This window comes from Dromaius novaehollandiae, chromosome 28 (genome assembly GCF_036370855.1).
Source record: "Dromaius novaehollandiae isolate bDroNov1 chromosome 28, bDroNov1.hap1, whole genome shotgun sequence".
NCBI classification, from domain to species: domain Eukaryota; kingdom Metazoa; phylum Chordata; class Aves; order Casuariiformes; family Dromaiidae; genus Dromaius; species Dromaius novaehollandiae.
This window is the reverse complement of record NC_088125.1, coordinates 5,596,735-5,620,870: the sequence shown is the minus strand read 5'-3', so window position 1 is coordinate 5,620,870 and position 24,136 is coordinate 5,596,735. Positions and strand designations below refer to the sequence as shown.

Here is a 24,136-nt window from a genome sequence, read left to right as displayed (position 1 = left end):
CGGGGGGGGTCCGACTGGACATCCCCGCTGCGCCCATAGCCAGGCTGCAGGGAATGGGGCGCCGGGCTCTTCTGCGGGGTCCCAAAACTGCAGGCAGTGGGGCCTGGGGCAAATCCTGCCCAGGTGGGCGAGGATGGGTCCCGGAGCAGCCTGGGGAATGGAGCCTGGTCCACCTGCCTGCCGTGAGCCTATGGACCGGCCCTGACGTGGGCCCTTCGCTGCCCCCCCAGCCTCTGCGCCGCTCCCCGGCCATCCCACCGGGCATGGTCCAATTTCTCCCTGATAGGGGACCCAGCAGAGGGTCGGGGAGGGGGGGAGCTTCTCCCAGAATGACCCCTGCAGCTCCCTGGGGACTGTTCACAGCTCTGGGCTTTTGTCACCTCCAGCATGTGATGAGTTTGGGGATCTCAACCTACCCCTTGGGACTGCCTGATCCAGCTCCACCCCAGGACAGAGCTGGGCAGGGCAAAGAAAGCCGTGTACTGTGCACGCTCTTCTCCCCCAAATTAAGACGGGTGTTTGCCTATACTGAGGGCTCATCAAGAGGCAGTGTCACAGCAACCTGAAGAGGTTCTTCAGAGTCTTAGCCCCAGATACAGTGCTCACAGCAGGGCACAGCCTGAGCACAGAGCAGGGTGCTGTGGAAAACTCCCAAAGGTGATGCAAAGTGCCACTTTGTTGGGGCAGTGGGACAGCCCAGCAGTCTTGTGCCAGAGCAGGGACCTCACAGGGTGCAGCGGGAGCTTGACGCCCAGCTGGCCCATGAGCTGCGTCCCATGCCCGCTGTGCCATGCGGCACTGACTTCAAGGTCTCGACCACACAGAGCCCCTGCCTCTGGTCAAGCAGAGGTGACAGGTAAACAGAGTGGGCTGTCTGGGAAAAAGCACCCACTGGGGATGATGCAACCATAGTGCAAGGGGCAAAGTCCTCAGCTGGCTGGGCCTGCTGGCAGCTCCCAGAATAGCCCAGGAATGTCAACAGGGAGGAAAGAGTGGGCACAGCCTGGCCCGGGAGCACAGCTCCCACAGAGCCTGTGAGCTCTGGCTGCAGGCAGCAGGTAGCTAGCACTGCCTGTGCCCCAGCAAAGCTGTGCAGATGGTGCATCCTCCCAGGCTCCAGCACAGGGGTAGTGGTGGTGTTCATGTTCATGCACCTGCGCACGCAGAGACATTTTCACTCATGTTCGCATGTAAAACACATGCGCGTCAACAGCTAAACCCCCCTTCCGTGTCTGGATGCACGTGTATGCCTGCAAATGTGCCTGCTTTTGTGTATGTGTGCTCTGCAGCATGCATGCTCTTTCACAGATGCTTGGTGGTATACATGCACCTGCATGCTCCCTTGCAAACAAATGCTTAGTCCCACACACACTCCTTTGGACGCATGCTCAGTTTGTGGACATGCACTCATGTGCACCTCACACACATCCCCCTGTCTTTTATTCCATGTTCCCATGCCACTGACTGGAGCATTTTCTTCCTGGCTCTCTGGGCAGGTTAAATTCCTCCCAGGGTAGGGGTGCTCCTGCCTTCACCCTGTGGAGGGGACCAGGTCCCTGTGTCTGATACTCTTCCCACGTGCAGGAGGCTGGAGGGACCTTGAGCTGGCACATGGACCAACGCTGATCCTGGTGCCAGACAGGTGGCAAGGAACCAGGGACTATTAAAGGCTCTGTGTCAGTTCCACCTCCCAGCAACCACACCACCGCTCCATGCACACGGGAAAGGGAAACTGAGGCACACCATCTTGCTGAATTCTTCCTTCCCTGCAAGCTTTGCAGAGTCAGGGCTGGGGCACAGCATGACAGAGGAGACAAAGGTTTGGAACAAAGAGGGTGAATTACGCTCTACCCAGCTCTCCTTTCGAGGTTGGGGAGCAGGGTCTCCCCAAAGAGATTAAATGCCTGGGATCTGCCAGGACCCCTGAGGACTGGCCAGCACCATGCAGGTACCTCCATAAGCCCCAATTTCACCTCCAGCTGAGTGAGAGCATCCGATCAGCCTGCCCCCTGTGCCCCGGCTGCCGGATCTAGGCCAGGGGTCAGTGCAGAGCTGTGAGCTAGCTGTTCTTGCATCCATTGCGTAACGGTGTTGTTGATTAAGCAGTTCCCAGAAAGCAAAGCCCAGGGACCAGCCTGACCAAAACACCCCCCAGGTCCCCCTAGGCCCAGCACTCACTGCACACATGGCTTTTGGGCCTCCGACCTTGTGTCCAGTGGGGCAGGGGCAGCACCTGATGACCCGATCCAGCAGTGCTAAAGGCCTGGGGTAAGTAGGACCCCCCCCTCCAAAACTCATGCACCAGCATCTGAGTGCGGCATCCACTGGAGTGCCCGTTCCCGTGCAGCTCTGCCCAGCAGCTGGGTGCTGCTTCCAGCCAAGAAAGCAGCTGCACCCCTCACCCAGGGCACCGGCCAGGCTCCGGAGGGGGCTTCCCCCCCGCAGGCCCCTTTTCCCTGCAGCCGGCGCTGGAAGCCGCAGGCCGGAGCGGATGCCCGGGGCAGCGGCCGGCGAGGCCGGCGGCGCGGTGCAGCGCACCGGCCCCCGCCGCGGTGCATCGATCCCGGCCCGGCCCCGACGGCGGCGCCTCTCGCGGCCCGCGGGCGCCACCCGGCGGCGCGGGGCCGCCCAGAGCGCGGCGGCTGCTCCCGGGGCCTCGCCGGGAGCCCCTCGCGCCGAGCGGGCGGCCGTGCCGAGGGAGCGCTCCGCGCCTGCCCGCGGGCGCTGTGCTGCGCTGATCCACGCCCGGCTGCGGGCGAACGGCGCCCTGCTCCAGCGAAGACCCGGCCCGAGGGGTTGCCTGGGGCCTCCAAAGCCAGAGGCTGTGGGTTGGAAACTGCCCGCGAGACAGAAAATTAAAAATTAGCCCTTTTCAAGGCAACATCGGAGGCTTTCAGGAATTCCCACCCCTCCCTTGTGAGCCTGGCCTTGCCAAGAGACACCTGCGTCGCTGCTGGCACAGTGCGCGCTTGGACCTTTGCTTCAGGGTCTGTTGATACTGGCAAAGGCTCCTTCCAGGAGCCGCCAGCAGCAGCTGCAAATTCCCATCTCCTCCCGGACCAGAGGCAGAGGGGACAGCACCCTGCAAAGCCCCACGTTCCCCTCTGCGCCCGACCTGGCACAACCCAAGGGCACAGAGCCCGTGACGGGTCGATGCTGTCTGCATGGCATCTCCTGCCCCTGGCCTGGGCGGGCAATGTGGTGGCTGTGGGGCCTGGGCCCCCCTTCCAGGCTTATGCCTCCCTTGCGCAGTGGGGCAAACAAGGCAATGTCTTGTAGCCTGGGCATAGCTGCCTGAGATCACTCCCTCCAGAGCCTGTTGCCTGAGCAGGGACCCCTGGGAGAAGTGCGGTGTCACGGCACAGGGAGAGGGGGCCCTGTAAGGGCCATGGAGGGATGGTGCCCACTGAGAAACTGCGCCAGGTTGCCACACCCTGCTGCTCTCAGGGTTTCTAGCCCGCTCCCAGGAGAACCTGGCCTGGCACTCTTCACTCCTGCTCACACCAAGGCATCTTCAGCAGGGCAGGAAGCCCGTCTGACAGGGAGAAGACCAGGGGGGTGGCTGTGCCCAGCTTCCCAGGACCCCTGCCCCTAAGCGCCCCTTCCCTCACCTGTGCTGTTCCCTGGGCCAGGCTGCTACTGCTCCATCCCCCCCAGCCATGGTGGTCCCTGACACTTTCTGCATGTGGGACAGGGGCTGTGGAATAGACCCCCATGTCCTGTTTCTTGCTGCAGATGGACCAGCCACATACACAGAGAGCCTGTGGTGTGGGGCCCTGAGCCCTGCTGGTCTGGGGTACCCATCGCTTGAAGGCACTTGAGGAAATATGTTTTCCGATGGCGGGCAAATCCCCAGGACAATGTGCCTTGCCCTGGTTCCAACCTCGCAGGGAGAGGGAGGGGGCTCAGTGGCAGGGCCCCTCCTGGGGGTGGCTGCTTTTCCAGGCACCCTGAGTCGACCAGACCCTCACGTGCCCCAGGCTACATGTGCCCAGTGGTGCTGGGGCCGGCTGCGTGGCAGCCCAGGCGAGGGCAGGCAGCAATGGGGAAAACTCGTAGGCACCAGGAGATGCTCCATCCCCAGCAGGCAGCTGTGTCTCTGCAGCTGGCCCTGCCATGTGCTGGGTTGCACCCAGAGTGCACGTGTGCAGCCGGCGAAGGGCAGAGCGGAGCCCCGGGGGCGGGTGCTGAGGACACTGTTTCAGGCAGGGCACCCTCACCACATGTCAGCAGCTCCTACTGCCCCCTCTCTTGGCCCCTTTCTGCCCCTGCCTGCTGCAGCCTGGAGAGCTGCGCGCTGGCCCCAGGAAAGCTGTTTGTTGAATAAACACAGACAGTGAAAAGAGGCATTGGAAAAGGAAGGGAAAAAAAACAAAAAAACAAACACCAAACTCTCTTTGGGCTTGCGCAAGTGGCCTTGGGTCCCAGACAGTATTGATCCCCAAGTCTTCCACCCTGCCTGTGCAGCACCTGGGCCAGTGGGAACCCTTCAGGTTTGAGTCCTGCAGGCACCGGGGCTGGGAGACCCTGCTCCCGGCGTGGCGGCTGCTGGGCCTGGTGGGGCGGTGCGGGTCCCCCACCCCGGCAGGGCTCTGCGGGAGCGCCTGCCCCCCGACGCAGCACAGGTGAACGCTGTCCGCTGCTAGCGGTGTCTCTGTCCTTCCTCAAGGGGCTGCAGCTCCTCTGGGGCAATGTCGCCCCTCTTCCTGTTCCACCCAGAGCTGCTCGCAGCCCCAGACACCCCCAGGAGCTCCCGTCATCAGCTGCCCTCTCCCAGCGCCAGCACCCCTTACTGTTCTCTCGGTCCTCACACGAGGGACACGTGTGAAGCAGTGGAGAAACCTGAACACAGGATTACATAATGGAGCTGATGTGTCAGAGCCGCCCTTTGTCCCTAGCTCTCACGGCACGGACACGTCCTGCTTTGCCAGGCTGGCAAGGGGCAGGGAAGGGGGCAGTTGCTCTGCTCCTGGCCCCAGGACAGAGACGTGCTGGCAGCTCCCCAGCAAGGGAGCTGCTGTGGGGTCGTGGGCAAAGGCGGGCGCTGTGGGCACTGCAGCTTTGGCGGTCTTGCGTGGGAGTCACTGTCCACTCTAAAAGGGAGAGGGGTTGCTCGATTTTGTCCTGAACTGGGACAAAAAAGGCCACATACAGATGGTTTTGGTGGGATGGGAAATCTGGCCCAGCCAAGGAGTTGGTACCTTCCCTGGGGAGAATCGCAAACACCCCATGGCCGGGGTCTCCCTCCCATGCCCTGGTTCTGGTCAAGACAAGCCAGGGGCTCTGCCTGCCCAGAGAAGACAGCGAAGGGGCAGAGTGTGACAGCAGTCTGGGGCCAGCTGGTTTGCAGCCTTTGGGGGCTGGTGGATGTCCAGCCCTGCCGACTGGGTTTTATACCAAGCTGTTAGCTAGAAGAGGACTGTGCATGGCAGAGTTGGGCACAGGGACAAACCTCCCTACATCCCCCCAGTCCTCCTGTCTCTGAGCAGGCTCCCAAGCAACCTGGCCCGTGTCTCCTCCTGCACCATCCATGTTCCCAGCTGCTTGTGCAAGCCCCAGGGACACTCCTCAAAAAGGCTCCCAGCCCAGGCTGAGTGAGGGGAAAGGGAAAGGGGAGCGGATCAGTTCTATGCCATCTTGGGACTGTCTGTGCTAGGGCCTATCCAGCACCTTGCACTGTGGGGATGGGGAGAGAACATGCTGGCTAATGATAGGGCCCACGCATGTGCACACACATATGCACACACTGAGTCTGGGACTCTTTTACTGAATAGCAGGGAGCTGGGATGCTTTGAGAGGGAGGCACTTCCCTATCATGGGGATCAATTCCCCCTTCCTCGCTCTCTCCAACCTCAAGTCCAGCTGAGGAGTGGGGCCCTGTGGCTGGCTCTCTCCACTCTGACCTAGTCAGCCCCCAGCTTGTTCTCAGGTTCTCATCTTCTCTGGCAGCCTGGCCCCACTGGCCAGGGCTGGGACACGTTCCCTGAGGAGCACATGTTCATGTTGCAGCACCAAGGGCTGCACCATGGCCTTGGCCACGGGACCAGCACTGGGGAGGGCAGAGGTTGCTCTGAACCAGCTAGCTATGTGGTTTTTGCAGAGTCCTGTAGGCAGAATGGGCTGATTTCGAACAGGAGCAGTTCTCAGGCTGCGGTCTCGGAGCGAGCCGTGTAGGAGGTCAGGGAGGAGAGGACTTGCAGGTTCAGCATCGCCCTGATGCTTCAGTCTTGGGAGGAGAAAACACCATGGCAGGGTTCCCATTCTTCAGCAGCTCTCCAGGTCTCCCACTGCTGGAGAGGGGCTGGGGAGGAGAGGAGCCCTGCTCAGCACAGGTCCTGCCTTCCTGCCTCCTCAGGCAGGTTAGGTACAGCCACAGGCATCGACGATCATGTCGGGGATGTCAGTCTTGACAATGTTGCTGTCCCTGTCATAGTAGAGCAGGGACAGGGGACGGCGTTGTGTGGGCACACAGCAGGAGTCCACGGCAGCATCGGCGTTGTTGGCTTTGATGAGGTTGAGGACAGCCGTATGGAAGGAGGCAGCAAGGCCGGGGATACCAGCCATATGGAGGGGGCAGAGCCCAGCGCAGTAGTTCATGTGATATCCCTCCGGCTGGATGATCCAGTCCTCCCAGCCGATCTCCTTGAAGTCCACAAAGAATTCCTTGCGGCAGCACATCCGTGAGTCTCCGCTACAGTCAATGCCACGCCGCTGGACCCGATGGGGTGTCCTGGCCCTGGCCTGGGCTGCCACAAATGGCCAGTGGGAATCACTCTGGCCAGCCAAGAGGGGAGACCTTGAATTCTCTGCCATCTCCAGCTCCACAGTGATCCTCTGTCTCCCTTCGCTGAAAAGGCTCTGGACAGCCTGTCCCACATCCAGTGTGGCCCAGCCAGCCCTCTGCACCTCCAGCCATGTCTTGCTGACCATGGTCATGTTTGGCCCAGCCAGGTCAGGCTGCAATAGTTTCACAGTGACCTGGTGCGTCCCAGGGCCGGGGGATGCCCAGAAGAGGTACAAGCTGGCTTGCAGTATCTCGATGTTCCTGCCCAGCTCCTGGGCAAAGCGGAAATGCAGGCGAATTCTGCCGGGAGTGGAGGATCCTGTGAACAGAATGGGGAGCGGTGTCAGGAGCTGAGGGGGGGGACTCCCCCAGCCTGGGGGCTCAAGGGTCCAAGCAAGCAGGAAGCATGTCCAAACCAGGGAGCAGGACACAGGACATAGGGGCCTGGAGGAGCCATTTGCCCCCTGCTTCGCTGCACTGCTGCTGCTTCTCCTTTTCACTCTATTGTAATTCAGCTGCCTCTGGGCCTCATGCTTAACTTTAGCAACCAGCTCAGATCCACCTTCTCTGCCCTAATATTGCCTTAGTTAGGGAAGTTGCTGGAAGATTTTGGGGCAGGTTATCTGGCTGCATAAACCAGCCCTGGATTTAAGGCAGTCACACTGATATACAGCACCAGGACCCGCTCTGCTTTCCACAGCTGAAACCACTGCGTGACATTGCTCCAGCACATCCCACCCCAGCCTTGGCTGTGTTTTGGGGCAGGCAGAGTCGCCTCTCATCCTCACAAAGGAAGGGTTCCTTGTGACTGAGAGAGCAGTGCTGGGCCCCGTGGCACAGCTCGGTATGTGAGCACACAGACCTCTTCCTCTGCGGTCTGGCACAGCGCAGCAGGGCGAGAGGGTGGGCTCAGCCCCATGGCTCATGCCTGTTCCTCCATTTCCATCAGACGCTCTGCTGAGCCAGGAGACAACTCCCTATTGTCCTCGTGTGTGGGAACACAATGTACCACAGAGCAGCATTGTTCCTGGAGGTCTTCAAGGACACAGCAAGCCCTCCCCGTCCCCCAGCAGCCTTGCAAACCGCACCAGGGCCTGCGAGGGGAGTGTGTGCCCCCACACCTTGCCGAGCAGCAGTTTGGGCAGGGCAAAGTGACAGCGCAGAAGGATGCACCGCGGGGTGGAGCGGCTGTTCGGCTTCTTTCCGAAGAAAGCTGCATTTGCCTGGGAGCAGTGGGGGGAACAGGACCCTGTTTTTCCGATAATACTTGTAAGGATCCCTTAGTGTGTTTTGGGAAGCCCTCTTCTCCCAGGAACGCAGCTGGTTCAGGGGTGGAAAGTGGCCGCTCATCATTTTGGGTAGGAAGTGGAGACACATCCCAGCTCCAGGGAGCAAATGGGCTTTGGGACACAACTTCACAGACTGCAAGCTGAATCCAGGCTTAAAATCATGGTTAGATCAACACGGACACCTGACCCGTTTCTCTAGCACAAGTGGGGAGAGTCCAACAAAAATGCACTCGTGTAATGTGGCAGCCCACCGTTGCTCCCGTGCCTAACCCTGTGCCACCATGGGTCCCCTGCGACGTAAATGAGAGTCTCGACCTCGGTGGCAGGGGGTGGCCGGTTGGGGGAACCTCTCGTGACCCCCCCACCCCCAGCAAGACCCTCCTGGCCACCATGCCCCCTCCTGGCCAGGGACCGTCCTGTCCCGTCACGCTCATGGGCCCGCGATCTGCACAGACCTGACTCGGCAAAGCTCAGGATCTCGTACTGCTGGGCGCCGGTGCCGGGGGGCATTCCCGGGGGGGTGGCGTGCTCCGGGCGCCGGGCGCGTATTCTGCGCAGCGCTGTCAGCAGGGCCCCCCGGGACATAGGCTGAGCAATGCTGGGCCTCTCCTGCAAGCGGAGCTTGGAAAGGATGTTCTGCTTTGCCAGGGCGATGAGGGCATCCCGCTGCACGCCGGGGGCCAGGGCTGCCAGGCCGCAGGTCGGGCACCAGGCGCCTCCGGGCGCCGCCACCCTCAGGAGGCTCAGGAGCAGAAGAACTGTGGCGGCTGTCATTTCCCCGTGCTGGCAGGCAGCGGCTCGCGGGTCCCAGTGAGCGGATTTCCTTGAACTGGCTGATAAGCCAAAGTCAAGCCGGGACAGCGCAGCTGGAGCTGGAAGAGCGGTGAGCCGCGGCGGGCTGGCGGCACGGTGCGGAGCAGGGAGCAGAGAGCACGGAAGGGCTTGTTTTCCCCCTGCGACCACAAATATTGGCTGATCCCAGGCAAGATAAGGGCCCCGTGATGCCACAGGAGCCTTTCCTGTGCAGGGAGCAGCCATGGCGCAGCACTCCCCGAGGTTAAGGTAGACCCGGGCAGCTGGTGCCCCAGCCCAGCTGCACTGGGGCGCTTGGCAGGCCCTCACCCGAGGTGCCAGGGCCCAACCAAGGGCCGGTGCTCGGGGCTCCATGCCCAACAGCCAGTGGTTGCTGCTTTGGGCCTCGTGTAGCTGTCCTGAGGCGTTGCTGGGGACGCGCCGCACCAAGAGGGCCAGTGCCAGGCACCTCAGCCCCGGGCCAGGCCGAGGTGCTGCTGCAGCTGGGGCCAGGCCGGAGCCACACTGTCGCAGGGAGCACCCCAGGCAGATGGGAGGTCCCAAAGGTGCTGTGTGGGGACCCCAGGCAGATGGGGGGTCCCAAAGGTGTTTTGCGGGTGCCTAGAGGATGGTGCTTGGGCTGTCACGTGGAGGCTGGGGGCCTCCAGGGTGTTGTTTGGGGACCCCGAGGACACGGGGGCTCCCCAGGGCAACATGTGGGGACCCCCGGGTGCCGGGGGGGGCGCCTGGGGTGTCACACGGGGACATTCAGGAGAGGGAGGCGTCCCCAGGGCAGCACGTGGTGACCCCCAGGAGACACAGGGCCCTGATGATGTCGCACGGGGCCCCCAGGGGTCAGGGGGGCCCCAGTGTGTCACATGGGGCCCCCCAGGCGCCGTGTGGGGCCCCGCTCCTCAGGCATCACGGCATCGCACCGGCCGCGGCCGGAGCGGGAACCCCCGAGCCGGGCGCCACCGGCAGCTGCGCCTCGCCCGCCCTTCCACAGCGGCCGCCCGGAGGAGGCGGCGGGTGTCTCCCCTGTCCTCTCCCTTAAGGAGGCCCCACGGCCTGACTCCGCCCCCCGGGAGCGGGCGGCTTCCCGCCTCGCCGCGGTGCCCTCCGCGCCGCCAGGGCGCGCTGCCGCTCCCCGCCCGCCGCCCCCGGCGGGAGGCGCCGCGCCGCGGCCGCGTCGGACGGGTTGCCCGTGGCAACGGGCGGCAAGGCAGGAGGGGAGCGCGGTGGGCGCGGCGAGGTGACGCAGCGCGCACCGAGCGGTGACGCAGCGCGCACGCCCGCCGGGGGAGGGGCCCGCAGCTTCTTTCCCCCCCTTTTTTTTTCTGTTTCTTTTTTTTTCCCCCCCTTTTCTCCTTTTTTCGGTCCCTTCCTCCCCCTCCTCCCCCCCCGCCCCTCCCCCCGCCGCCCCCGCCCCGGCCGGCCCCGCGCTGGCCCAGGCCCTGCCCGGCCCGCGGTGGCGGCGGCCCCGCGGCGAAGGGCCCGGCACGGTAAGTGCGCGCCGCCTCGGGGGCTCGGGCGGGGCCGGGGCCGGAACTGGGGCCAGAGCCGGGACCGGGACCGGGGAGCCTCGCGGTAGGGTCCCCCGCCCGGCCCTGCCTGCCCGCCCGCTGCGGCCGCCTCCCCGGGGCTCTGGCCGTCGCGCTCAGCGGGGCTCCGGCCCGGCCCGGAGGCGGCGTCCCGGGCGGGCGGCGCGGGGCCGCGTGCCGCTGCCCTCCGGGGAGCTGCCGGGAGTGGCTCGCCGCGGTGCCGGTGGCGCCGGCCCGGGCTCCGGGTTGTTCCCAGCGTGAAGGAGGCTGAAGGCCAAGCGGAGCAACGGGCGGGAGCGGAGCCCTCGGGCCGGGGATGGCCGGGCTCCCTAGGGTCTGGGCATAACGAGGCTTTCGGTTCCCTCGCAGAGAAGGGCTTTGCTTTGAAACCCGTCTGACTTCCCGGGCCGTGTTGTGTGTGGAAAAGGGAGTGAAGACGTTGGAGTTACTATCCTCTGACTTGGTCACGATGCTTTCAGGAGGGATTTTGGCAGCTTCGTGACAGAGCCCGCTAGCGGGATAGACTGCCTGGAAAAGGCCTTTTGTTACTTGTTGCTCTGTGTGCTCTGCCCTGTAACAGATTTAAATCCTCACCATACTTTTTAGGGTAACTGTTGATATTTGGGTTCTCTGCCTAAGTATCAAAGTTGCCTCTGATTCCTGCCAGTGCTGTAGTCTGGCAGCAAGTTTCACAGGTAAGTTGATTTTATTTCAAGTCTTCCTTTTGACCTGTGGGAAATGGCCTTTGCAGCCTGTCAGTGGTGTCCTCTTGAGCTCCTGGTGCAACATGAGCATAAGAGCACCTGGTGGACTAATACCACCTTCTCTCACTCATTTTATGAACCTTTTCTAGTCCCTTTCCTTATTTCCTTTAGAATTTGGTCTAGAGAGTCTCCTTCATTGATGGCAGCCTTTTCTGTTTCTGACTTTCTCTTTGTTTTGAGATAGGCAACAAAGTTGAGCCCAGGCCTGCGCTACTGCACTGGCCTCTGTGGTTTTATAAGGGGCTTGATGATTCCCCATATTTCAGAAACTGCTTATATGGGGGTGTTTGCCTTTCAAAAGAGCATCCTAGATCTGAGGTAATGCTGTGCAAAGGCTGTGCCAGCTCCTTAAATGGTGGGCAAGGCTCTAGCCAGTTCATGACTGGTTTATTAGAGGTGAGTTGCACATCCTGCTGGAGTTCTGCTGCCTCTTTTATTTCTCCAATTGATTGTTCCTCAGTGAGCAGCTGCTTCGGCTCTTTGTTAAGCCGTGGAGAATCTCAACTTGTCGGTAAAGTCCTTCTTTGCCTCTCTTGTCTCTAAGGTCTCTGTTTGCTCCTGCTACAGCTATGACCTTTTGAGTTTGTCTTATTTGTCCTGCACAGGGTTTGCTGTAAGATTCCTCTTGTTTCATTCTGGCCCGTGACATGCCCTTTTCCGCTATATCTTCACCTGTTTCCCACGCAACCTCAAGTTGAGTGTTCACTGTTGTGAGTATGCTACATGTTGGTGAGCCTGGCTGACCTGTACTGCAGTTAGCTTATCTACCCAAAGCAATGAAGATGCAGCAGTCAGGACATCAGGGCTGGCTATACAGAGCCATTCTAGACCTTGTTTTGAGTTTTAATTTGAACATAAGGTTTACGTTCTCGTTCTTTTCAGCCCTTAAGCAGCGCTACACCCAGTAGTCCCCTACATCGTGAAGTGTTCTTTGTGAGACATCCCCTTGTCCCCAGTACAGTAATACAAAAAAATTGTTGGAAGGAATCACTGGAATTTTTGCTGTTCATTTCTTAACGCTTTGACTTGTGACCTCTTGGGGCATTTAAAATCCCCCCACATAAGTTTCCAGTTTTGTATCTCAGATAAAAAGTGACGTGGGTGATAACCTAACCCCCTGCCCTCCCTGTTTTGCCCCAGATCTGTCTGCTGTGGTTTCACGTAGCATAGTTGTGCCCCAAAACAGATGTTAGATTTTCAGAGGGGTGAAGTGATTCCTGTCCCTGGGAGCTGATTGATGTACCAGCTTGCAGACACTACCAGGTGTCCTGCTCAGTGCATCTCTGTGCTGAATGACCTATTGCTTGTAGGTAACTGCTTAACATAGTTACTGGTCAGCTCAGAAACGTATTAGCTTTTCTCCAGAGCATTTCAAGCTGAACCCAACTTGCTTCTACCCTGCCTGCTCTCTGTATACTTTCTGTATTTTGTGAGGCTTCAGTCTTGGCTTCAGTATTCACAAAAGGTGTCTGGAAAACCAAGGTGTCTTTCTGAACATTTATGTTGATAATGCAGCTAGCTGTCTCTTAGCAGTGGGGATGGTAAGGGAATGAGGTTCACTGTCAGGGAAGCTTCTGGCAGAAGCTGGTGATGTGCAGAACTTCCAGCTCTCCAGAACAACCTTTATTTTCTTTAGAGCTCAAGGATGCCCCTGTAACTGTGAGTAGAAAGAAACCTTGAGTTTAAGATGGCTTCTACTGCTTTTCCAGCCTCTGTTCATGCAGAGTGGTCCATGAGAATCTGGTGTTAATCCTGCATGTATTGCTGAGTAGGTGCAGATTACTGGTTGTCTTCATTTTGGAGCAAAGTCAAAGTGTAAAAAGTGGAAGAAACTTAAAGGGTTGGGAAGGAGAAGTGCTGGAAAGAAGAGTTCGTTTAAGGGGAGATACCTTCTTGGGGAACTGGAAACAGTTGTCATGCTTTGATGCCTATTTATCACCAAACAAAGGATAGGCTGAAGAATCGTATTCCAAGGGAAGGGCTGGGAAGCGCCTTGGCAGAGCTTTGTGTGTGGCTACTTCTTCAAGACCCATGGAACAGCAGAGGTGTCCTTACCTGCCAAGCCATTAAGAAAACGGGTGTAACAAAGAATGGATATTGTGGTGGAGAGCAGGATGTAGGCAGGCCACAGATATCACAAGTCATTGGTGTGCACAAGGTTTGTTCTACTCCATCTCCCTGGGGAGCAATGGGAGTATGTTGTAGGACCTGGTCCTCTTGCCAGAAGGTAGGCAAACACATGCCTGTGTACAAATCAAAACACAGTGTCATTGCTAATTCTAAGTCTAAGTCTCTATCTCAGTGCTCCTTTTGCTGCTGACAACATGCAAAGAAATTTCACCCATGGCTGGTCTCAGTTCAGTTTTCTGTCACTGGCACTTGCTGAGAATCTTGTCTCATCTCTTGCTTTGACCTGTTCTCCAACTCCCTTTGAGAATTGGGACCTGGTTCCCCTCTGTCACTCTGAATAGCTCTGATTCCTTATGCTCCATTCACTTTCATTTCTGTCCTGTGTGCCACCTACAGCACATTAAGTCTGATTGACGTAACCTCTGTGCCCTTCTCCTTGAATTCATGCTTGAAACTTTGTATTAAATCATATCAGGGATACTAAAAAGTAATCTTCCTTCTTGAGTGAATGGCAATTCAGTAGTTTGTAGGTGATTTGCTGAAATCCTTTGTTCAATAGATGTTCTCTTAGGGTCTCACTTCTCCATCCGTTGCTCTTTGTATTTTCAATGAGCTGTTAAAAATATATTGCTAAAGATTTTCCCCCCTTCATTCCTGTTTCACTGGAAAGCAAGGACAAATTCCTTCTACCTAGGAAACTTTGGAAGCTTATTCCAGTATATGTGCGTGTATATATTTACAATTATAAGATTTTTTTTTTTTTAATGGAACAATCTAGATGATGAGGAAAGACGTTAGACTGATTTTCTTTTTCTCTGTCCACCAAGCTGGCACAGTGTGATGTTTGATGGCAGCTTCACTGGATAGTAAACCATGACTCCAGGGATTGCACAAGTGAGGATGGATCAGACTCTCAACAGGTTACTTGCAATGATGATGCTTTGCTGGAGACAGCCACCTGGCTTTTGAGGAGCTGGATTAAGACTCCCAACTCAACTCATGCCAGTTGTGAAGGAGCAACATCACTTGGATATGGTCCGTTCTCTGATCTCTCCCCCTGCTCAGGAGTGGGGACTGACTGGGGACTGGTGCCCTAGAGGTGAGTAGGATATGGAGCCGATTGACCCCTTAGTTATCAAGTGTTGCAGTTTTTGCTCAGTGCTTCCTGACAAACAGTTTGAGCTAGTGCTACAGCATGAACAAAACAAAACCTGGAGTGATATGACAATATCAGACAATGGTTCATGGCACTGTTTTCCTCTCTGTCTGAGTCTTAATATCTTTGTTTGCTCAGATCTTCCTAGGATCAAAGCTGAGAAGTTCTTCTGTGGTGTTAACAGTAGCTGTCGCTGGATTACCCTCTGTTCAGACACATGCATTGCTAGTTAGTCAAGTGCTGCTTTGAGCTGCAGCCATCTGACCTGTGAGGGTCAAGACTCTAGGCTGGCAGTCCATTCAGCTGAGTGGAATTAAAGGAACTAGTTTCTCAGATTTCTTATTGTAGTGTATCCTCACTGTTTGCTGCTGTTCTGGGACAATATCTGCAGTCTCCCAGGGTACCAATTGTTGAGCCTGGAGGAAGAGGATTCTTCCAAACTCTAGCTGTCTGACTTGTCGGAACATAGTGCATTGTGCAACAGACTGGCCTCTTAGATCCGGTGAGCTCCAGCATTTGAATTTGTTATATACTTTTGATTGCCTCTTGCTGAGATGCCAAAGGAAGCTGATCTGTCCACGTGTTCATTTGGTGGTGCTTCCTGGGATCCCAGACACGATCGGAATTACCTAGGCAAGTGTTCTTGTATTAAACTAGCTGTGTTTTTCCAGGTCCAGCATTAGTTTGGGCCTCTCTCGGCAGCCTGCTGCATGGTTTGCAAAACTGTTCTATGCTGACATTTGAAGTTAATCCCTTATTGGGGCAAATTAAGCATCCTTTTGTCTTTCTAAACAGTTGCTCCAGGCTCCCTACAGACGTGCTGCTAGGTATTTTAGAATTGGTTATGCTGGGCTCAAATTTTTGAGGTTTCCTTTGTGACTGAGAGCAGTCCCAGGGTGTTATGACTGCACCACTCTGCATCACATCTAACTAGTAATGTGATGTTTGCTCGTTTAAATAGCGTGATGCTGCATATGGTTGTTTTGGCTTGTGTGACAAGTATGAGCTAAACCCAGGAAACCAGGTTTAGAGGAATGTATCGTACATGCCCAAAGTTGCATTGACTTAACTAGTATCAGGTGCTATGTCATCACAGAAGTTAAACTGCTGTAACTTTGCATGTCTTGTTTTATTTAAATAAAATCTAAGGCCTGTGAGTAAACCAGCACCTTCTATGGTAACGTGGGTGTATATAGGAAGCAAAGTACATGCAGCCGCTTTCTCTGCGGCTAGGAAACTGTCCCACATGAACTTGAGATTCTGCCACTGCTTGGAGCAGTCGATGCTGGGAGAAGGGGCAGAAGCATGGCTCAGTTCCATAGAAGATAAAGAAACATTTGTTCTTGCCTGCTGCCATTGTAGTTGTCGCATGTTGTTTGTAACAGGCCTTGAGAAAGGCCTAGGAGGAGTAGAGGGGCCCAGTCAACTGAATTAGTCAGGAAGGAAAGAGCTACACTGACAGCGAGAAGCAGGCTGTGGATAAAGCAGACTCGCTTGGTCAGGGCTGGCCTGTGGAGCAGAGCAATGGGGAATGTCCATGCCGCATCCCTTCTTCCAGCCATGCTGCAGTGCCTCTGTTCTGCCTGTGATATCCTACCCCCTTGTCAGAGCACAGATGCATCAAGTTCCCCTTACAGTAGTGATGCCATTTGTGTTGCTAAATTTAAGATTGTGTTAGTGCTTCCATTTTCATCCCCATTTTCACAGGGAAGGTTTATAAATAAGCTATTTAAGAAAATAATAAAAAAAAACCCTGTCTGTTGGACTGTTCCTAGGCTCAGCTTCAGTTCAGCGCTTGAGCTTTTTTGTTGTCTTTTTCCCTCCCCCCCATTATTTGTAAGTGCAATGTATGAAGTCCTAGCTGCATTGACCAAAAGCCCTGATCACAGTGGAGTCAGGATTTCACCCAATGTCTTCTAGAGTTTTGATTTATCTATTTTAACTTCCATTTCTTGTCTTCCTCTGTTAGATGCTGACAGATAAAGAAAGGAATCAGTGTAGTGCAGAAATGTAAGCTAAAAGTCATTTTGGCATTGCATAATTCCTGCCTAGGGTCAGGTGAGGGAGCAGAGGGTGCTTTCATGCGAAAATAGGCAGACTTGTGTGAAGAGGGCATGTATGTAATCCCAGCAAAGATGTTTGCTAGTATGTATGTACATGTGCAGTGTACTTCATCTTGCTAAGTAGTGAATTTCAGCTAGATCGATACTTACTTTAAGAACTTGATCTTTTTTCAACTAGGAGGTGCTGAAAAGGGATGAATTTTAATCTTTTCAAGGCAGGCTTACAGTAGGTGTACTGGAGATGTACTCAGTTTCTAATGTGTTTTTTATATCCATTTAGTTAAAGGCCAGGCATTCCTATTTCCGTTTTAACTGAGGGTATTGCTGTTCAGCTGAAGGCATTTAGGAACAGGTTGCACTAGATGTGGCCTGCATCCATTTGGTTAAAGACTTGTCAGGAGAAGAAAGTTGTGCTAGTTTCACATAAATTCCATTATTTAAACTGTTGTAATCAGTCTAAAATTTTGTGACTCTTTCCTTTCATCGTTTGTGCAATGTTTTTGGTTTAGTCAACCCCTCTCCTTTATGGAGCCCAGGTATAAATTTTAAGTAGCAGCAGCAACAGCCAGAGGCTATTGCTTCTCCATCAAGGCTGCCAGCTTGAACTTGCTTCCTTATTTTAGAATCAAAGAATAATTTAGGTTGGCAGAGACCTCTGGAGGTGTCTCGTCCAATCCTCTGCTCAAAGCCTGGCTAACTTTAAAGCTAGGTCTGGTTGGTTGGGGCCTTGCCCTGTTCTGAATATCTCCCAGGATGGAGGATCCACCACTTCTCTGAGCACCTGTTTCAGCACTTAGCCGCTCTTACTGTGGAAGTTTTTTTTCCTTATGTCTAGTCAAACTTCACTGGCTGCAATGTGACCACTGTTTCTTGTCCTTTTGCTGTGCACATCTAAGAAGTCTGGCCCTATCTTCTCAGTGATTCTCCCCTTTGTTGGATAGTTAAAGACAATAGTTAGGTTGTCCCCTTAGTCTTTTCTCCAGGCTGAACAAACCCAGTTTCCTCAGCCTCTCCTAATACATACTCAAAGTGTCCGACAATCTTAGAAGCTTGACTCTCTCCAGTCTGTCAGGTTATAACTTTGACATTAAATCTCACTAAGCGCCTACATAAACTAACTTGCTCGGGTGCTGACACTGCGTTGCAGGGTGCAAATATCAGCACAACAGGGACCATGATTTGGTTTCTCAGATACTGACTGAGTGAGCTCCAAGTTGCAATCACCTTATTGATAGCCCCGTGCACCACATAAGAATCCACGCATCCAGTCATGCAGTTTAAATCCACTCTATTTTGTGCCTGTAGTCTAGGTTTCTGAATCATTCTCAGCACTGACAAGACCTTAGATTGCTTTAGTTTTATTGGTACACAACTGTAAAGCCAGCTTCTCATTCTTACGTAACTGTTCCCCCTTCTTTCCTCTCCTTCCTTCCATTCCTTGTAGCCAAGTGACACTTGTTACAGTTGTGTTCTCCAGTGTATCAAGAAGCATTTTCTGAGGGTGTGGTCCTGGTCAGTTCTCACTGCTGTCCCTTGCACAGAGAAGATAAACAGAGATGAGACCAGTGAAAGTATTGAATGCAGGGATTTGGAGGTCAAGGTTCTTAAGTTTCATTTTCAAACTCTCAGCCTTTACAAATGTCACTGGGTGCTATCAGAAGACAGTGGGAATTTCCTCTAGTATTTTATGAACGTCTGATAAATAAGCGGATGTATATCCAATCTTTCAGGATAGGTTTTGGAACTGTCTTCCCCCGCTGCCTCAATCTCTCCTCAAGTGCAGCTGGTTTTGGTGTCTCGGCAAGCTGCTATTTTCTCAGTACTTCAGAGCAGGAAGTCCAATGTAATGGTACAGTGAGAGGCAGGAAATGCAACTTGGCACCTGAATGCTGAAGACTTTGCAAAGCTAAGGCTAAAGATAATATTGACAAGATCATTTTTTTTAAGAATTTCTGTGCCACTGGAACTTCCTATGCATTCCTGTGCTGAATTGCATTTCCTGCCTTAAATTCTTCACAAACATACTTCTGTAGCTGATCCAAAGGCCCCAGCAGAGATCGAAACCCTTTATGCTTCATGTTTTACATGTGTATAGTAGAAAACAGCCTTGTACTTCAAAGAACATACACTGTACACAGACAAGGCTGAGGAGAAAATGGAGGAAAGGATTCATTATTCATGGAGTCTAGCTGTTTCTGTTTGCCTCCAGATTCACACAGGAAGTCATGGAAGTTAGGATTTGAATGTAAATTGCTGCGTACTGACACAGGGCTTCAACAGTCCTCACTGTGATTAGATTACCAAAGTTGGTTTCTTAGTATGTAATTAAGCTTAGGTCTACTTGAGAAATGCATATGTTCTCTTTCAATGCTCTGCCTCTTCCTGTACATGCAGGGATTGGTGTCATCTTTTCTGGAGTTCATAATGTTGCAAGCATCAGCAAAATGAAACGCTTTTCTTTGGGGTTTCATCCTTCTTCCAGCTATGCCTTGCTGCTTTGAATATGAGACTTCTTTCACGTGGTCTCGAATCCTAGCAGTAAGATCTCGTTGCACAGTTCTGAGCATAGTTTGACTTGCTTACTTTCTGCCATCAACGTAAAACTGTGCATCTGCCAGGTTTGCTGGAAGGACTGATTTATGCGCAGGTGTGAGGAGGAGTCTTTGGGAGAGGCACCACCTCTCTGACCATTTGAGCCTCTGTGTGGAAATGGGGCTTTCTAGGGGCCGGTTTGCAAATCCAAAATAGTCGTCTTGTAAGTTTTGGCCTTGTTGGTTTGAACTAGACATCCGTATGTGTCTGTGTAACTGTATCTCTGTGAAAGCAAACTTCTGTGCTGTCCCGTTGGTGCAGGCTTTGAGATCTTCTATTGGTAATGAAGGAAGAGTAAAATATGCATGGACACAGTATCACTGAATGTCACTGCCTGTGTTTGAGTACCACATGCTTCCAGGATCAGTCAATGGAAAGGCAGCATTTACTAACTGTCCTTGGCTTTTCATTCATTTTAGGCTGACTTCTTTCATGTTGCTAATTCATTAGGTGCAGTTTGCCAGTGAGAGCAGGAAATTCCTCACTCCAGTTAATCTTTTGCTTTGAATGAGCAGTGTCTTTAATAAAATACTTGATCTATGCTGAACTTCCATAGTGTCTCTTTGCTGGGTGAACTGAATTCTTGAGCCAGAACAGTTCTATCAAAAGTGGGGGTCACTTTTGCTGCACAATTGCTGACCTGTTCATTGCTGATGAGCCTGATTTTGTGCTTGTTGAAATAATGACAAAACACTTGCCACGACAGTGGCATCAGGACTTGCAGTCTGTCCTTCAGCCCCGTGTGTGTCTCTGCTTGTTGACATAGCCCTGGCAGAGAAGCTTAATCTAAGGGGGAAATAAAAATAAGCCAACTGAGTTTAACATTTACCTTGGTCTGAATCTTTCTTCTTTAATGTCCTTTGGAAGTGTCTACAGCTGCAGCCGGTGGTGTACATTAAAGACTTGAAGACAGAGAAATAAGTGGCAGTGCTGATTAATGCTGCTAGGTCTGTGGCAAAGGAAGGGGGCACTTTAGCTGATGCTATGCTTGCATCTTGCTAACTGTGGCTAAAGCATCAGTCTTCTTAAACAGGTAGAATAGTTAGCTTTGTTTTCTAATGCTGTTTCCAGCTTGTGTAAATACTAGTTTCTGATAATGACGCATTGACGTTCTCCTGGTTTCTTTCATCTACGGATCTCAAAATTCTTTAGGAACAACAGTTGCCCTGGGAGATGAGGCATCAGTAACACTCTGGTACTGTTAGGGAGCTTGTAGCATGTAGCAGGGAAGTGACTGGGCTTAAGAAAAGCTCAGAGTCCTGACCTTCAGTCACCTCCTCTGCCTGAATGAACTGTTATCAAAACTTCCGCTTCCTGGTGCCAGGCATGACTGAAAGGCTGACTTTGCCTTTCTGGTGTCATTTTACATGACCATTGCTGTTTTTAAAGTGTAATTTTCTGGAACTTAATGCTAGGAAAGCAAGTACTACTTTCTTTAGAGTGCTTAGCTTATTTTGTTGCTGTAAGTTCTTGGTAGAGTACTGAAGTTTCTTTATTGGAGAGGTACTGAAGACCCTGGATATCAGTGTTTGGATGATGCTTGTTTTGATGGACCTCATAGATGGATTGAACATCTCACCACCTCCAGCTCGTGGTGGCACAGTCTCCATGCTTCTGCTAGTGATCCTGGTTCTGGGGAGAAGGTGTATGTGTGGGAGATGTGGGCTGATATAACTTGTGGGGCACCTTGTTCTTTGCAATGAAATACAAAAAGAGAGTTGGTGTCCAGATAAACTCTTGTTTCCAGCAAGCAACCATGCTTACCTGGCTTATGTTTATGCATTGGTCTTTAATTCTAGCTGATCCTTCCCTGCACTTTAGAAAAGATGAACAAAGGTGTTTGCAATGTCTTTGTTTTTATGCCTGAAGGCTAGGTCTCTGGCTTATCTGTGGGTTATTTGGGCTGTGAATTAGAGATAATTAATGTCATCTAACTTTCTCTAGTAGGAGGTTTTGCTTTGTGTCCCTGTGTCCATTAGGTTACCCCAGCTCTGAGGACCAATTATGGTGAGTCTGTGGAAAACCAGCTAAGAGACTTCTTAGCACTCTTGCATTGGACAGACATAAGGCACTCAAAATATATTTGACTTGTTCAACATGCAAAAGCACTGGTGAAAGAGCTGCTGCTACTCTGTCTTGTTCCATAATTTAACACTTTTTTTTCTTTAGAAAACATCCCAAATGCTGTTGCTTTCCCCACCTTCTCTGGCATTGTTGTAGAGACTTGGGTGACTCAAGCTCCTGAAGTCTTGTAATTTGGATCATTGGTGCTAGATCCATTGATAATCTAGAGTGTATCCTGATAATTTTTTTCTTTCTGGATGACTGCTTTAGGATCACTCAGAAATTAGCTGCCTGGCAACATAAAAGCACAGATATTAAAATGAATTGCATGCCTTTCAACTATTTTTATTACCATGCTAAATTTAGCCCAAGTAGAGCAGTAGCAGAACAGATCTCCGGGGATTTTAATGAAAGTCAAGGCAGATAATATCCAGTCTCCCAAGCAGCAGAGAAGAGAGGTAGGTAGCCTCAGATAAGTCTTGCATCTGGTGCCCAAGTGGTTTTATTAAACCCAAGTTCAACACAAAAGCAGAACAATGTGCTTGCCTGTTCCCAATATAAACTTCCCAACAGCCTGGTTTCAGGTGACAGGTTGATTTGATGACCCAATGTAATTCTCCTGCCTCATTGCCTATGACAAGAACTTTCCAGCTAGGGCCTTTCTACCTTCCCTTCCTCGTGTCCCAGAGCTGCCTTGTTCTGTCAAAAGTAGATGTGGAGTCATGCTACTGCCAGATCTTTGAGTGATCCTGATGGCCTGCTGAACAAATGAGTTTGGCTTTCGGTGGGCGTTTTTCTTAAAGCAGTTTAGCTTTCCGCCCTTTTGCTGTCTATCTTCTTGTTGATTTGATTATTATTGTTTCTTTGTATACTGGAGAAATATTGTTCGAGTGTTCAGAGAGGAAATGGGAGTCGGTATACCAGGTTTTGTTCAGGATACGGGCACAGCTGGGCAAGGCACTGTGGCAGTCTGTGCAATGGGTGTAACAAAACATTTTTCCTCCAGGAGAAAATGCTTATAGAAAAAAGCTTTGCGATTGTGCAAGGAAGGGCTCTGTATAAGCAGAGGATATCTAGTTCTGAGTTGCACTCTGTGTGTCTGATAAGGAAAACCAACATTTACAGTTAGTGGGTAACATCTTCAAAAGCACTCAAAACCCGGCTTCAGTGACTGTCTGAATTTGAATTGGGCACCTTGGCCTCTTTTAGAAACAATCAAAACCCTCAGACTTGAGATCTTCCTGCAGCTAACAGGTGCCTAACTCCTAAATTTTCTCAAATACTTCTTGGAAATCTGACTGGCTGCCCTCTTCAATCCCTGAGTACAAGAAGATCCTTGTTGTTTTGGCCTCAAAGTGCATGTGCTTTTGAAAAAATGTATCCAAAGTGACTACCTAAAATAAACACTTGTACAGGCCCTATCACTGCTATGGGGTGTTACAGGAGTATACCCAGCATTTCATAAACGCACTCAAGCACTTCTGTGTGGAGACAGATAATGTAAAGAAGCACAGACAACTTGTAGCAGCAGTGGACAAAATGAGAAGGATGTGGCAATACTCTGTTGAGGTCAGAACATCCCTGGAGGAGGAGGGCACTCAGGTTGCCACCTCCTTTCCAGATCACCTACTTTATTTTGAAACTCCCTTCCCCAACTCTTTTGACTGCAGCTTTAGGAATGTCCTTTCAGCTACAGCCATGCCTGGAGCTGTAATAGTGGCATAAGGTGGCTTCAGATGGGCAAAACTGGAATGAGGGCAAAAAGACTGGCAGTGTTTGCTGAGCAGCTGTGTGGTGGGGAGTTAAACTGAGTCTGTTGGGCTTTGCAGCTCAGAAGAGCCTGGAGGCTCCAGGCACACAACCCGGTTCTGGTGACTCCGATGCTAGATGGACTCAGGTCAGAAAGGTGCCTCCCACATCAGAATTGCAGCGAGAGGGCTTTTACTGAAGATTTAGCTACAGCTGCACCCCTCTCATGCTGTGTGAGCACTTACAGTTGAATAAGTGAGCTCATAGGGAGTAAATAGGTATGAGAGAACATGGGTAGTGGGCATATTCCCACAGTGTATACAAAGTAAAACTGATGTGTAGGTTATCCACAGAAAAGTCTCCTTCAAAGCAGCTTTTCAGGCCTGTGTATCCCCTCTTCTGCCCTGAGCACAGGGCAAGTACGTGCTGCAGGAAGCATGTAGAAATCCTAAGAGCTTTGGTGGCCAGAACTGCTTGTAAAAGCACTGGGACATTGAGCTAGGAACATGGGAAGGTTCAGGGATGCCTTCACTGCCAATGCCACAGCAGGAGCTAATAATAAAGGTTGTTTGGGGTCATTCTCCCCCCCACCCCCACCCCCAAGGACTGTGCACTGAGGGTTTTAGAAGGTTTTTTTTGCAGCCTTAATGCATTAATCCTTCCTGCCCCACTGTGAGTAGGTGAATGTAATTCCTGTTTTACAGGTAGATAATCTGAAGAACAAGGAATGGAAATGATTTGACTGAGAGAGCATAAAAAGCAGGTGCTGAGCTAGGGCCAGAACCCAGGAGTCCTGCGTTTTTCTGGCATACAGGCCAGTGCCTTGCTGTGAGCAGATGTGTGGCATGTAGAGGTGTGTGTAACACAAATGGATTGGGCTGCTTCTGAGGTCCTGATTCTGTGAAACAGATTTTTCATTTGCTGAGCACCCTTCTGTATCAGTTGATTTTTGCTGGGAGCTAGTCGTTGTTTTGAGAAAAAGGCTGAGGGTGCCTGAATGGAGGAACCATTATGGAGGCCAGTATGGAAAGTTTCTCTGAGAAATGTTGTATTTCATAAGAGGAGTGGAAGTACAGGTATGGGGGCAAACGGTGCAATCTGGAGCAAAGCCCTATGTTCCTTGTGACTATTGGGAAGGGAGTGAATTGCAGTAATTGTTTATCTTAAGGTTTTTGCTGAAAGTATAATTAATCCATCCACACAATGGAATGA

General features: G+C 52.6%; 2 protein-coding genes across 8 annotated transcripts in view; one reads left to right on the top strand and one right to left on the bottom strand.

The window, feature by feature from the left end:
- Positions 1-6,346: 6,346 nt before the first annotated feature.
- On the bottom strand, positions 6,347-9,012 carry LOC112992710 (inhibin beta C chain-like). The gene is made up of 2 exons (XM_026115940.2): positions 8,529-9,012; positions 6,347-7,103 (listed from the first exon to the last, which is right to left on the bottom strand). Exons 1-2 carry the CDS (start codon positions 8,845-8,847, stop codon positions 6,361-6,363), a joined length of 1,062 nt encoding a protein of 353 aa, XP_025971725.1. The 5' UTR covers positions 8,848-9,012; the 3' UTR covers positions 6,347-6,360.
- A 1,109-nt stretch (positions 9,013-10,121) lies between these two features.
- Positions 10,122-24,136, top strand: part of R3HDM2 (R3H domain containing 2) — a 67,120-nt gene continuing 53,105 nt past the window's right edge. The window contains exons 1-2 of one of the 7 annotated variants that reach the window (XM_064498657.1): positions 10,122-10,367; positions 14,128-14,399. The gene's annotated coding sequence lies outside the window, so the exon portion shown is untranslated. Of the gene's footprint in view, positions 10,368-10,609; positions 11,102-14,127; positions 14,400-24,136 lie in introns of those variants that run through there. The other 6 variants (XM_064498662.1, XM_064498658.1, XM_064498661.1 and 3 more) reach the window with 6 other exon arrangements.

Excerpts from the sequence above, each read along its gene's own strand:
- LOC112992710 (XM_026115940.2), bottom strand. The coding sequence starts at position 8,847 with ATGACAGCCGCCACAGTTCTTCTGCTCCTGAGCCTCCTGAGGGTGGCG. Across the intron at positions 7,104-8,528 it reads CCTGAGCTTTGCCGAGTCAG|GATCCTCCACTCCCGGCAGA; the intron begins GTCTGTGCAGAT and ends TTCTGTTCACAG.